Below are 13,993 nucleotides of genomic sequence, written 5' to 3'. Positions count from 1 at the left end.
AGATACTTTAAGTAGTCTCTCATACTACATAGAATTGGTAAGACTGTATCATTAACAGGCACCTAACTGTTCATCAGACGAACAAACAGTGTCGTTCTTTCCCATAGTCATAGTCTAGTGTCCGGTTCACAGTGTGGCCATTTTATTTCCTGGCTGAGATTCAATCCGACTCTATGTGACTGGATGAGAGCGCTAATCACTAGATCTCTGTTCTGCCCAATTTAAAAGTGGGGCAGATTTATCAAAAACCAGTGGAAGCAAAATTGGAGCAGATCTTATGCTGAAATGTAGCAGCTGCTCTGAACAACCAATCAAAATCCTTTATTTGCTTAAAATGGCATGAAACTCAACATTTCCTCTTTGTTCTAAAATACTATTTACAGCATAAAATCTACTACCACACAAAAAAATTGTAGCAGAACAACATTCAAACAGTTAAACACAGCACTTAGTTTTTCATTAGAAAGCTCCTGAAAGCTTCTGGTCACATCTGAAGAGGTGATAACATGATGTTTTGTTTACATTCCTCTGTTGCTACAATTAGAATACAGCCAGGAGCTTGGTTAAACACAACTTTACTGAGCTGAGAAATGATCGATTGATAGATTTTAATATATAAATACAGCCGCTATGAATAAAATGCAATGGCAGCTTTCAGAGCAGATTAACTATACTTTGGGAACTTGTAATTTGTAAACACACATTGTTACTTGTGCACAAAAGCAAATATGATAACTGTATGGGTAATAAAAATTAGGAAAACACATTTTTATTAAATGTTGTGTCAGAGTTTTATCTCACTTGAACATTTGCACCAATTTAGCTTCAGTTTTTATTGCAGTAGATTTGACAAATCGGCTTTACTGTTGGTACAACTGCTACTGTACATGTGAAGAACATTCCCAGTAAGCGATAGCGTGATTCGGAGGTGCGTGGCCTGGTGCCATGCATGCGCAGTAGCCCACGACTGGCTACTGCTGGGTGGCGAAATGACAGCGAGGGCTTACAAGGACTGCAGGGCTGGAAGAAGCCCCGGAAAAGTTAAATTGGTCTTTTTTCACTTTAGTTACCCTTTAAATTAAAATGATTATTATATATTATATATTGCTAACATATTTAAAGAGACACTGAAGCGAAGAAAAAAATATGATATAGTGAATTGGTTGTGTACTATGAATAATTACTAGAAGATTTGCAGCAAAGAAAATATTCTCATACTTTTATTTTCAGGTATATAGTGTTTTTTTTCTAACATTGCATCATTCTATAATATGTGCAGATTACACAACACTCAGCATTCAAAATGAGTCTTTCAGAGCAGTCTGTGAAGTAATGACCTCTCCTCTAGCAGAGGAAAAGTAAATAGTCCAGGAACAGTTCAGATAATAAAAGTCAGATAACAGCCCTCTCCACGACTAAAGGGGCCCATACACTCAGCCGATTTTCTGGCCGACCGATCGATCCCGATCGATCAATCGATAGATCGATTGCAAATCGGTTGGCCAATCGACCGATCGATGGCCGATTTCGATGGATTTCCATCGAACTGGCAGGGTGGAAAATTTAGGTCGATCTGATGAGATTGCTTATCAGTTTGCATTGGCCTTAATGGAAATCTGATGGCAAAAAAATGCCATCAGATCGAATTTCAATAGATTTCAAACTGTAATCTATTGGAATTCTATCCTGGTAAAAAATGTTCTAAAAACACATCAGATAGATCATCAGATGCATTTCTTATCTATCTGCTGCCAATCTGACGAGTGTATGGGCACCTTAACTTAGTCGGAGAGCTTAATGGCTTGTTTGCATAGAGATAACAACTGGAGTTTCTCAACTCTTCCTGTACTGGGAACAATTAGACTGATGTATCTGATCTTAATGTTTTATTTCTTAGCTGTGCTACACATACAAATCATAATATCATCATTTTTTTTTCGCTTCAGTGTCTTTAATTGCTGCATTTATATAGCACTGAAAATAAAGTAGTCAGTTTTCCTTAGAAAGTTATTGTTAACGTTGTCTTTTAGGTGCCTTTGATGATGATGACATCATCCATGTCGAAGGAAGTGTCAACCCAGTACGCGACATTGAGATCATACATGAGGAACTGCGTCTGAAGGACGAAGAAATGATCATCGCTGCAATAGATAAACTTGAAAAAGTGGCCGTCCGAGGAGGAGACAAAAAGCTAAAACCTGAATATGTAAGTCTGAAAGAAAATTCTATTCTCCTTGTCTCATCTACATTCATAGATCTACAGTCATACGTAACACAGCCTTCAGAAACATAATGGCAATCTGTTGTGTTGTTAGGTAGCTGTAAAATGTAAAATGTCTTTTGCACTGGATTGTCAATGCTAAAATGAGCATTTTGTTGTAGCTTTCCCATGGGTACCCCTGCCATATTGGGCGCGTTTCAGTGGACTAGGCCAGCATCTACATCATGGTTCTATGCGCTGCACAGCTGTTTTCTGCATTACCGCGTGCGGTAATGCTTTATGAATCCGGGGCTACTGGGTGGCAATCTATAAGTGTATGGCCAGCTTTTTGACTTTTTGCAGATTGCCAGGTTTTGTACATTTACATTTCAGGGTTATACGTTTAACACCTTCTTACATAAGATGGCTAATGCCCACCACCTTTAAGATGAGGAGTTACTGGGTAATCTAGTCTCTGTAGTACATACTGATGGTTTCCCAGCTGCATGGCTTCCACAGCTGTGTCTGGAGAACTTGTGACATGTATTTTCTATTCCAAGACAATTGCCTTAAAGTGAGTATTTAACAAGCAGCTCTTCAGCTGTTTGGTGTGTCTTTTTGTCCATCTGCTTATTGATTTTCAGTATAAAAGCCAATAAAGGGAAAAAGCTGGCTGATGCATATATCTTAGGCCTGTGCAAATGTCCACAATGTTTTGTTCACGTGTGGTTTTAAAGCAAAATTCATGAGCATCCTTCTGTTCAAACAGAAAAAGATATCCTATTTATTGCAGGATGAAACTCTATATTAAGTGAAAAAATACAATAAAAAATATCATCCAATAAAAAAATGTAGCTTGCCTTTCCTGTTGTTTTCAGCATTTGCTGTTAGATGTAGGAGAAATGTGTTGGGGTAGTCATAGACTTAGTGTCCTTACCTTATCCGAAATACCTTTGTCATAGTGTCCTTGCCTTATCCGAAGTACTTTGGTCATAGTGTCCTTGCCTTATCCGAAGTACTTTGGTCATAGTGTCCTTGCCTTATCCGAAGTACTTTGGTCATAGTGTCCTTACCTTATCCGAAATACCTTTGTCATAGTGTCCTTACCTTATTCCTGAAGTACTTTGGTCATAGTGTCCTTACCTTATCTGAAATACCTTTGTCATAGTGTCCTTACCTTATCCGAAATACCTTTGTCATAGTGTCCTTACCTTATCCGAAGTACTTTGGTCATAGTGTCCTTACCTTATCCGAAATACCTTTGTCATAGTGTCCTTACCTTATCCGAAATACCTTTGTCATAGTGTCCTTACCTTATCCGAAATACCTTTGTCATAGTGTCCTTACCTTATCCGAAATATCTTGGTCATAGTGTCCTTACCTTATCCGAAGTACCTTTGTCATAGTGTCCTTACCTTACCCGAAATATCTTGGTCATAGTGTCCTTACCTTATCCGAAGTACCTTTGTCATAGTGTCCTTACCTTACCCGAAATATCTTGGTCATAGTGTCCTTACCTTATCCGAAGTACTTTGGTCATAGTGTCCTTACCTTATCCGAAATACCTTGGTCATAGTGTCCTTAAAGGACACCCGAGGGGACATGTGACATGATGAGATAGATGTATATGTACAGTGCCAAGCACCCAAATGACTACGCTGTGTTCCTTTTTTTATTTTCTTTATATGCCTGAAAAAGTAAAAAATCAGGTAAGCAAGCAACAGTTTCTGTCCGGGTCGGGATTGGGTCAGACTATAGCATTAACCCTCACTGATAAATAATTACAGCCATAAAATACTTTTCTGTCAGTAAATGGTTTCTGAGAGCAGGAAAGGGATAAAAAAAGGGTCAATAGTTGATAGATTTGAGCTTCTAGCATACTTCACTGAAGGTGTCATTGAGCAGAGATAATGAAACAGTACAAACTTAAAAACTAGATATAACCACCTAAAGACAAGCAGGCGTATTAAAATGTCCTGCTGGAGCCTATTAACGGCCCAGGACGTTTTTATAAGTTAAGCAGTGCGGCTGTGCACGTGCTCTTCACCGCCCCCCAAAAAACGAGGGATTTACGGGGACCTATTTTAGAAAAAAGGGAGGGGGGGAGTGGGGTTCACATATATTTCTGGGGCACTTACTTTTTTTTGTGTCCTGAGACGCTTGCTCATGTGCAATCTACAATACTTCCAAATCTGAGTTTGATACAAATACTGTATCTATGGAAAAAGGAGGTGGGGCCAAAGCATAGTGCACAATTAAGCCACTCCAGGTAGGAGGGGAACAGTGCACTTAGCCATTGTTGTTGAACAAAATTATATTGCCTGTTAATTAATTTGGCATTATAAACGTCGCAATCATATTTTAAAAGCAGGGTTGTATTTATTTTATTTAGGCCCCTATTTGTTGCATTGCTGGAGGGCCTTATCTGTTAATTTATTAAAGAGGAACTTCAGCCTAAACAAACATACTGTCATTAAGTTACATTAGTTATGTTAATTAAAATAGAGAGGTAATATAATCTCTTACCCACCCTGTTTTAAAAGAACAGGCAAATGTTTGATTTCATGAGGGCAGCCATCTTTTTGGTTGAAAGGAGGTGACATGGAGCATGAGACACAGTTCCAACTGTCCTGTGTGCTGATCACCCCTCCCAGTTGCTAGGCAACGTGAATGACAGCATAGGAAATCCCATCATGCTTTGCACTGCATCACGGAAAAAAAGCCTTTCTTTGATGGGGCAGAGCTTAGCTTTTCTGCAGCTAAAAATAAGGCTTGTGTAAGAAAAATAAAAATTCTGATGCTATGAAACTGTTAAAGAAACACCACACCTTTGCAGTGCTGCTGAGTAGATTTTTTAGTCTGTAGGTTCACTTTAAGCTTTAAATTGGAGTGTCTCTCAAAACCCTCACAGTTACTTCCAGGGGTGTAGAGTCAGTACAAAAATCATCTGACTCAGTCTCCTCAGTTCATGAAACCTCCAACTCCGGGTACCCTAACTTTCTCCTGACTCCTCGACTCTGCCTTCATAGCCCTGGTTACTTCACTGCTGTATACTAATATGAGAAAGTGAATTGCCACACATTCATAGTAAATCAATGGCTTTTTTGTATATATTTTAGTTATTTTCTACTTAATGCGCTTCCCCTGATCTGTGGTTAAAATGGTTCTGTAGAAGAGGTGGACTTTCAATGCGGGGTCCTAATCACTTCATCATCATGCTTTTTGCAAATGTTACACCCTTCCTGGTAGTGTCCTTGAGCTAATGGGCATCCCCCGAGGCTTGGTGTCAGAGAGATAGGTGACATATATTAGTGGTAGTCCCTGCATTCTGTAGTCGAGGACCTACAATGCGCTACCAGCTATAATGCTGTTGCTGTTCTCTATGCAAAATTGAATTGAATGTACGCCTTCTATTACTGGTCACCCTCTTGTATCCCTCTCCTTGGTAGAACACTGGCCTGTGTTTTATTCTGAAGGTGTGGAGAGGGTCCACTGAATATACATGCACTCGCTCACACTTTTTCGATAATTCTGTAATCTGTAACGACCTGGATTGCTGGAGAAGTTCATTATTCTTTGTGTGTTTTAACATGATCGCTGGTCAAAGGCCACTTGTACTTAAAGTCATTAGAGAGAAGATGCTTTCTCCGCTTCCACCCGCAGGTCACCGTGATGAGCTAATGAAAGAGCTTCTGTAAGTCCTCACTCAATGTAATGTTCAGATCACTTTTTAAGGTTATCCTGTTGATGCCTTGGATTATTCAGTGTCAGCTAGGTGAATATTTATAGCAAGAAGCACATTTAATAGGTTCTAAAGTGTTTTTATTACAATATGTTCTCCTGGGATTTTTTTCTCTCTACAAAAGACAGTTTGGTAATGGGTAACTTTATTTCATTCTATTCCAGTTTAACAGTAAAGGCCTCAATGCCGATTTCTTTTTTTATTTTTATTTTTTAATACATCCACCCTTGCTTGGAAAGTAGACAAAATAAATTGTAGGCCAAGTACAGGTAGTCCCCGGTCAACGAACGAGATAGGGTCTGTAAGTTCGTTCTTAACCTGAATCTGTTCTTAAAGGGAATCAGAGATGAAGCACCCTCATGTATTTTACCATATATATCACTGGGAACATTAGAGAAAACACCTACCCTGCTCTCTGTTTCATTATTTACTGTTCAGATTGCTTCTTACAGCCCTGATAAAATCCCCGACTGAGCATTCAGTCTGGCTTTGTTCAGGAATTTTTATAGCTGAGTCTGTCTTCTGTGCTGTCTTTTCAAGCCCAAGCCTGCCCCCTTGTGGCTCTGTTCAGTAATCATTATAGCTCAGCCAGACTGAATGCTCAGTCGGGGATTTTATCAGGGCTGCTAAGAAGCAATCTGAACAGTAAATAATGAAACAGAGAGCAGGGTAGGTGTTTTCTCTAATGTTCCCACTGATATATATGGTAAAGTACATGAGGATGCTTCGTCTCTTTTTCACTTTAAGTCGGAACATTGTGCCATCTCTGTCTCCTGTACCTCCTCTGTGCCCCCCTGTGCCTCCAGTGTCCCCCTCTTTGTCACCTCTGCCCTTTGTACTTGTTTATACAAGTATAAAAGCCATTTTTTAATCGATTTTTTTCAAAAACTACAAGTCCAATTTGCAATTTTTATTTTGACTTGTTCCCATGGAAACCGAGAATCCATGCCGTTCGTATCGGCGGGTTGTTCTTAAGTCGGGCGTTCGTAAGTCGGGGATTACCTGTATACTGTACATTACTCTTGTGTGTATACTAGTTAGGTAAATAATATAATTAGCTGGATTTCACCTTGGGTTCCATTTAACGTCTGCTTGAATGAGTTGAAGGTGGGAGTGGGCTTGATGGGGTAAGAGGCAGAGTTCAAAAGAATAGGGCTGCTTTAGAGAAGTCCTGGAGCATAACGAATGAGCAAGTGAGTGAGCAAGTGATGTGAGCGGCAAACATCTGTATTGTTGGAGGAGTGGAGAGAGCATATTGGGAAGTAACTGGAGGAGATCTGAGATGTACAAAGGGGAGGTATGGTGGATGTGTTTGTATGCAAGTTTGTGGTTCTTTATGTGGTATCCTATAACGCCTCCCTCAGAAGTCTTGCCTCAGTCATCAACCATTTTACTGCCACAAATTTCTTATCATCATCATCAGAACATAATATCTGTAAAACACATTATGTTGTATTTATATTAGTGCACATAAATATGATGTGAATTTTGAAAGTTCCCACTAAATGAAATAGATGAGACTCTGCTGAGTTAATAAATAACAAATATGGGATTGTGCAGATTTCCTAAACAGCAAAAAATATGCAAATCTGTGAATAAGCAATGTACCGTGAAGAGCTTTATTAGTTCCCATATTTGGTTTTATAATATAATAATACCCCTAATTATTGCTGCATGTGTAATGTGTGTGGTGATGCATGATGTGTTTATTATAGTGCTTTTATAAGTATGTCTGCACTCCAGGTGGTGTTTGTGTGTGTTTTGTACGGGGGTGTGTTACTTGTGCTAGGTGGTAAGTGATTAACTTCATTTATTTTTATTATTGTTTATATTAATACGTTTTATGTTTGCAACCAACTCTCTCCAACACTTTACGAATGTCCACCCCTCGCATTACTTGCTCACTCACGAGGCTCCAGGACTTCTTTAGAGCAGCCCCTACTCTTTTGAACTCTGCCCCTTCCCCCATCAGGCTCACTCTTACCTTCAACTCATTCAAGCAGACGTTAAAGGGAGCCCATGGGCATGGGATGCAAACACACAAACTTGGAAGGTATCAGCAAGACGATTTCCAATAGATTGCATGCTGAAATCTATTAAAAATTGGTGTGCTGTGTATGGGTAGGCTGTAGATCCATTTCTGATCAGATTCGATCTGATAGTCGATCTGTTGGCACATCGAGTGTTGTATTACCACTTTGAGTTTGTGATGGGGACATAAAACTATGACTACGGTAGGAAATTGATCCTGAGTTCCTTAAGGGACACCTAGTAACAGGACTGTAACTTTTTGAAGAGCTACGGAATATGTCTGTGCTGTATAATTACAGAATAATACTGGTGAGTTTGGGTCCCAGGGGCATTTTAAGATGCAAAATAAAAGTGAAATCTACTCATTTTTACCTTAGCCTTGTCTTCTCCTTATTTCCTCTTTCACAGTGTTGTTTTTAATAATAATTTATGGGTAACAATCGAGACCAAATAAAGCCCACCCTCTGTCTAAATATTCTGTTTCATACACCTGCTATTAGACTGGGGTTTTATAGATTAGCTGGCCTCTGCTGTGACCTATAGTGAATTCGCAGAGACTAATAGATTTCATGGAAGAACAGAAATCTACCATCATGGTTCAATCCAATTAATTCTCTCAGCTCACACACTTTAGAAAAATGTTCCTTGTTATGTCGTGAACCTTGCACCATGACCAGCTCAGAACACCTAGTACGCTGCAAATATAGAATCCTGACCCCCACAGTACAGCATGACCACTTACACAAAGGCATTTTACACACGCACACACATAATCATTTAAAGCACCAAAGTATACATTTTTCCAGAGCACAGTTTTACAAATAAGATGGGATACTGAATCATAGGATACAACCACTTCCTCTTCTCATAGGAACTTGATCTCCCTTTTCCAAGCAAAATGTATGCTTTAAAGTGAACTGATCCCACATTTTTAGCCCCTAGGGCATCTCAATAGCACAATAAAAATGCATGTTAACAGTGTGGCTCATTACTAAAAAAAAATCTATTCAACTTGTTCTTTTTACATGTAAATGTTTGTTAGAGGCTTTTATTGCGCTACTTCCATGGCCTGCCGTCCACAGAAAGAGCAGGCAGATAAGGTCTACTGTAATTAGCAGTAGCAATGAGCAAACTAAAGTTTTCATCGGCAAAGGGGTGGGGAGATAATACACTGTACTTCAAACAGTTTGGAGAAGTCACACTTGATTACATTCAAGGGCAGAGGAGACGGGCGTGGGGGAATGGCATGCAGCTAATCTTGTCAGATCTGACAATAATGTCAGAAACACCTGATCTGCATATGCTTGTTCAGTGTCTATAACTAAAACTGTTAGAGGATTTCAGGTAACAGGTATTGCTTAAAGGAGAACTGTAGTGAGAGGGATATGGAGGCTGCCATATTTATTTCCTTTTAAGCAATACCAGTTGCCTGGCAGCCCTTATGGTCTATTTGCCTAAAGAAGTGTCTGAATCACACCAGAAACAAGCATGCAGCCAATCTTGTCATATCTGTCTAAATTTGTCAGAAACACCTGATCTGCTGCATGCTTGTTCAGGGCCTATGGCTGAAAGTATTAGAGGCAGAGGATTAGCTGAATAGCCAGGCAACTGGTATTGCTTAAAAGTAAATAAATATGGCAGCCTCCATATACCTCTCACTACAGTTCTCCTTTAAGAGAAAATAAATATGGCCGACTCCATATCTTTCTCGCTTCAGTTGACCTTTAACATTAACTGACCTTTTTTCACTTTGCATGAAAATTTAATTCTGTTGCTATGTATACAGCTTTCACAGGCCAGACACTCTCAGCCACCTTATTCTTCTTCTTAAATAGTAGCATTATATTTTTTTCTTTATCACTTAATTTGTAGTTTGCTCACTGTAATTTAAATCACAGTTCTACCCTTTTGATATATTACTCATAAACACAGGCCATTTTTTCTTTATTTAAACATCTGTGCATCTCGCTGACCCAAGTATTGAATTTTAGATTCATTTCTAAACTAATACCCTTATTAGCTACTGACAGTTTTGCCAGTACAAAGCCTGTAAATCAATGCATAATAGGCACCTTCCCACAGTGGCTAAAATGAATGGGAGGAAAGCAAAATGAATCTTTTGATAGGGAAAAGAATTCCTTCGCATTAAGTCCCTTCATTTTCCAGTTTGCGTTGTAGTAAACTGCAACTGTGTGGCCGGCTGTGGCCATAAAGGACGGACATGCTGCAAATACAGTACAGTACTGCCTTTGATGTGGATCTACCTTACCAATTTTCTGACGTTACACTGTAAATTTCCAAACCATGCATTTCACCCTTGGCTATAATGCATGAGTCTATCCCCTGCCAGGGCAGTTGTTATAACTACACCCGCTGGCTGATGTACCATGTAGGTGATTAGTCTTATTAGCACTGAATGACCCCGATAGACCACAATTATCGTCCTGAGGGATCTGATCGGTTGTAATCGGTAGTTAACAGTTATCATACAACGATGAACTATCATTCCATTTGGAACCTTCGTGCTACGTTCTTCAGTTTTGAACTTCCGCCAATGATTGATCGGTAGACTATCGTTATGCTGTTGTTGACTTCAGATGAGTCATGCCGTTATCGGACGTCAATCATTCGGCGAAGATCGTTAATTTTCGAACGACGGTTATCGAGAGCGTGTATGTAGCTTTAGAGCTTACATTTTCCTCCCTCCCCCCCCTCCTTTTTTTTTTTTTAAAACACGATTGCAGTGTTCGTTTAGTAGAACGCATTGAGCATGAAGGCCTCTGTCTATGTATGTAACGCTGTTTTTTTTTCTCATTTTTTTTCCTTACGTGTGAAGTCTTGTTGCATGTCTGTACATAAGCTGCTTCTGGCCACTCATCGCAGTAACCAGCTGGGCCATTTCACCTGCTGAAGCTATTAAGGAGGACTCTCTCCATAGATTAATCCCCTGCGACATTAGGGTTTTTTTTCCTCCCGTTTCTCGCATTGACAACCAGAGTAGGCATTCAGAGTTTGCAGGTGGCCAGTATGACGCACATAATTGCCTACAATTTTAGGCAATGAATAAAAATGGTCTACATTACTTGTCAAAGGTTGTATATGCAGTGCCAAGGGAGATCTATGGGAAGCCTTTTAGGGTTTAAAGAACATTTAATAGCAAGGCTGCACAGTGCTTTTTTAATCATAATGCATTTGTAATATAGCACTTTGATCTTCTCCTTGCAGGAAACAGCGCTACATTAGCCACTTTTAAACATTTTTTTTCTTTTTTTTTTGTGAGTGAAAATTTGCAATGGCGAGAGTAAAAGTGATTATTTTCTTAGGCAGAACACATTGAATTTCATTAAAAAGTTCTAGCAATCCCCCTTACTTGTTAAAATCTGTGGGAAGCCCCCATCCCTGGGGTGTAGCAAATTAGCTATGCTAGTGGAAGTCCCCCCATCCCCCCCCCCCCCCCCCCCCCGTATATTTCCTCACACAACATAAAAAGCTAAATTCTTGAATAAGTCTTTTGAATTTTTACAATTTTTTTAAGAATGCCACTTGCTTTTTTTTTATATTATAACACGAGACAAAAATGTTTGTAAACTGATAAGAATTATACTAATGTGACCTCAGTGTAGCGTTCATTCTACAGTGCAGCGTAAAGTAAAACAATAGACCTTTGCCCAAAGCAGTGGACTTTCAGAATATTTTAAAGTGCTATTATTTCTGATTGATTCACAGTCTGTACACTTTAATAGATGCTGTTTGGTCAAAACTGATGGTTCAAACTACAGTAGACTCCCAGTTATTCGGCACCGACAGGGATTGGCTGATGCGGGGTAAGTGTGCTTTCCGGTTGCTTGAGACTCAGTGTTAAAAATAGGCCTAGCTAATACAGTACTATACCCCACTCTACATACAGACCATGAACTTTGTATTAAATGTTAAAATATAGTAATTGAAAGTATATTAACCTTGGGGGAGCCATGTAATCCAGTCTGTAACCACCATGAGCACTGCCGGCAATTTTGCTGCTCGATTGAGACTGCTGGTTCGTTGAGGTCTGGATCACAGACTTCTACTGTAGTACGATTATTCGTAATAGCCAGGTACCCATCTCCTGCTGTTACTGACCTTGGGTAGAGGGTATAAGAAACTATACGTTGGTTGCTATTGGCAACAACACTACACCTTTATTCCGGCACCAGCAACTCATTAACAAGAGCTGCAAATGCGACTCTCATCACAGCAACAGCATTGAAGATAGAACTACTCAGGCGTCCTCAGAGTTTAGGAGTTTATTCAGTCAACAGATAAGACAGTACAGTTCTTTACATCCTAGCAAAGCAGATTCTTCTGTAGTAAGTCCGTTGCATTACAGCTTCTTGATTCCATTCCTGGTGAATGGTAATCAGGCTATCTTCTGTCTATACCACGTTACGTCTATACTACGTTACATCTATACTACATAGTGCGGAGGCCTATCTACTATATACAGCATACAGTTAGGTAAGATGACAAGACATAAATAATTGAAAGTAAAACGTTCAAGCCAGCTGTTACAGGAAGCAAAGAGAAGTGCCCCTCCGTAAGCCGGCTGCGGGTTTAATACTGACCAGGGAGGAGTTAAATGTGACATCATCTGAGCCCTGATCTGTGCTTGTGGTTTTGATCAGGTATTGGCTACTTTTGTTACAGAAGGATGTTTATAGATATGCCTTTTACAATGGAAACATAGTTTTAGTACTTGTTGGGGTTGGGTGACCGCACTTAAAGAGAAACCGTAACCAAGAATTGAACTACATCCCAATCAGTAGCTGATTTCCCATGAGAAATCTTTACATTTTCTCAAACTGATCATCAGGGGGCTCTGTATGGCTGATATTGTGGTGAAACCCCTCCCACAGTGTGATGTCAGGACCATGGTTCTGACATCATACTGTGGGAGCCTTGTTGCAATGTGGGAAATAACAGCTTTTTTCCAACTGCCAAAAAAGCAAGCAGCATCTCCTTCCACTGACATCACCTGCCAGCAGTAAAAAATGTCGCCATATGATACATTTCAGAATGTAAATCAGGGAGAGGAAATATTTTACAATAGGCAAACACTGACTAAATCATAAATACATAATTATTGTAAAAATTAAGCACTTTTTTTTCATTACGTTATTTTCACTGGAGTTCCTCTTTAATATTGGGGCAGACAAAATGGAAGCAATCACTATAGTAGATGCTTTACTGTGGTGGCCATTAAACAGGTGAATTTGCACTTCTATTATACGGTAGCACGGTGGCGTAGTGGTTAGCTCTCTCGCCTTGCAGCGCTGGGTCCCTGGTTCGAATCCCAGCCAGGGCACTATCTGCAAAGAGTTTGTATGTTCTCTCCGTGTCTGCGTGGGTTTCCTCCGGGCACTCCGGTTTCCTCCCACATTCCAAAAACATACGGATAAGTTAATTGGCTCCCCCTAAATTGGCCCTAGACTACAGAACTTACACTACATAATACAGACATATGGCAATGGTAGGGATTAGATTGTGAGCTCCTTTGAGGGACAGTTAGTGACAAGATATATATATATACACTGTACAGCGCTGCGTAATATGTCGGCGCTATATAAATACTAAATAATAATAATAATAATAATAAACAAATGATAGCAGCCACTATGCTGGTAGATGATGTCTACACTTGTTATAAGAAATATATAATAACTGTTCTCACCATGGGGAGATTGTGGGTGCACTTGTAAGAGGGGGGAGGTAGTGAAAGCATTTTTTATAGAGCGACATTAAAGCAGCACTTGTTTGAGGACAAGAGAGAAGCTCATGTACACTGCAAGGGACCTAGGGGAGGAGGCTTACTTTATCAGGAACATAATTGGGGGTAGAGCATGACTACACCGGGATTTTATTATTATTGGGGCTTGTAGAGGGAAGAATGGCTAGGCTTAAGAATGTTGGCTTAATCAACAACAAGTGTGCAACTGGTAAAATCAGAGAATCGGGATAATACTCAAGCAAGTAGCCTTATTTAT

General features: G+C 39.7%; 1 protein-coding gene across 2 annotated transcripts in view; it reads left to right on the top strand.

Moving 5' to 3' along the window:
• OLA1 (Obg like ATPase 1) overlaps window positions 1–13,993 on the top strand; it is a 245,751-nt gene that overhangs the window by 110,144 nt on the left and 121,614 nt on the right. For both annotated transcript variants that reach the window (XM_068247033.1, XM_068247032.1), the window contains exon 5: window positions 2,031–2,206. In XM_068247033.1, the coding sequence (XP_068103134.1) occupies window positions 2,031–2,206 (176 nt within the window). The remainder of the gene's footprint in view (window positions 1–2,030; window positions 2,207–13,993) is intronic.

The sequence above is a fragment of the Hyperolius riggenbachi genome, chromosome 7 (genome assembly GCF_040937935.1).
Source record: "Hyperolius riggenbachi isolate aHypRig1 chromosome 7, aHypRig1.pri, whole genome shotgun sequence".
Lineage (NCBI taxonomy): Eukaryota > Metazoa > Chordata > Amphibia > Anura > Hyperoliidae > Hyperolius > Hyperolius riggenbachi.
Note: the sequence above shows the minus strand (reverse complement) of the source record. Positions and strands in the feature narration are given on the sequence as shown.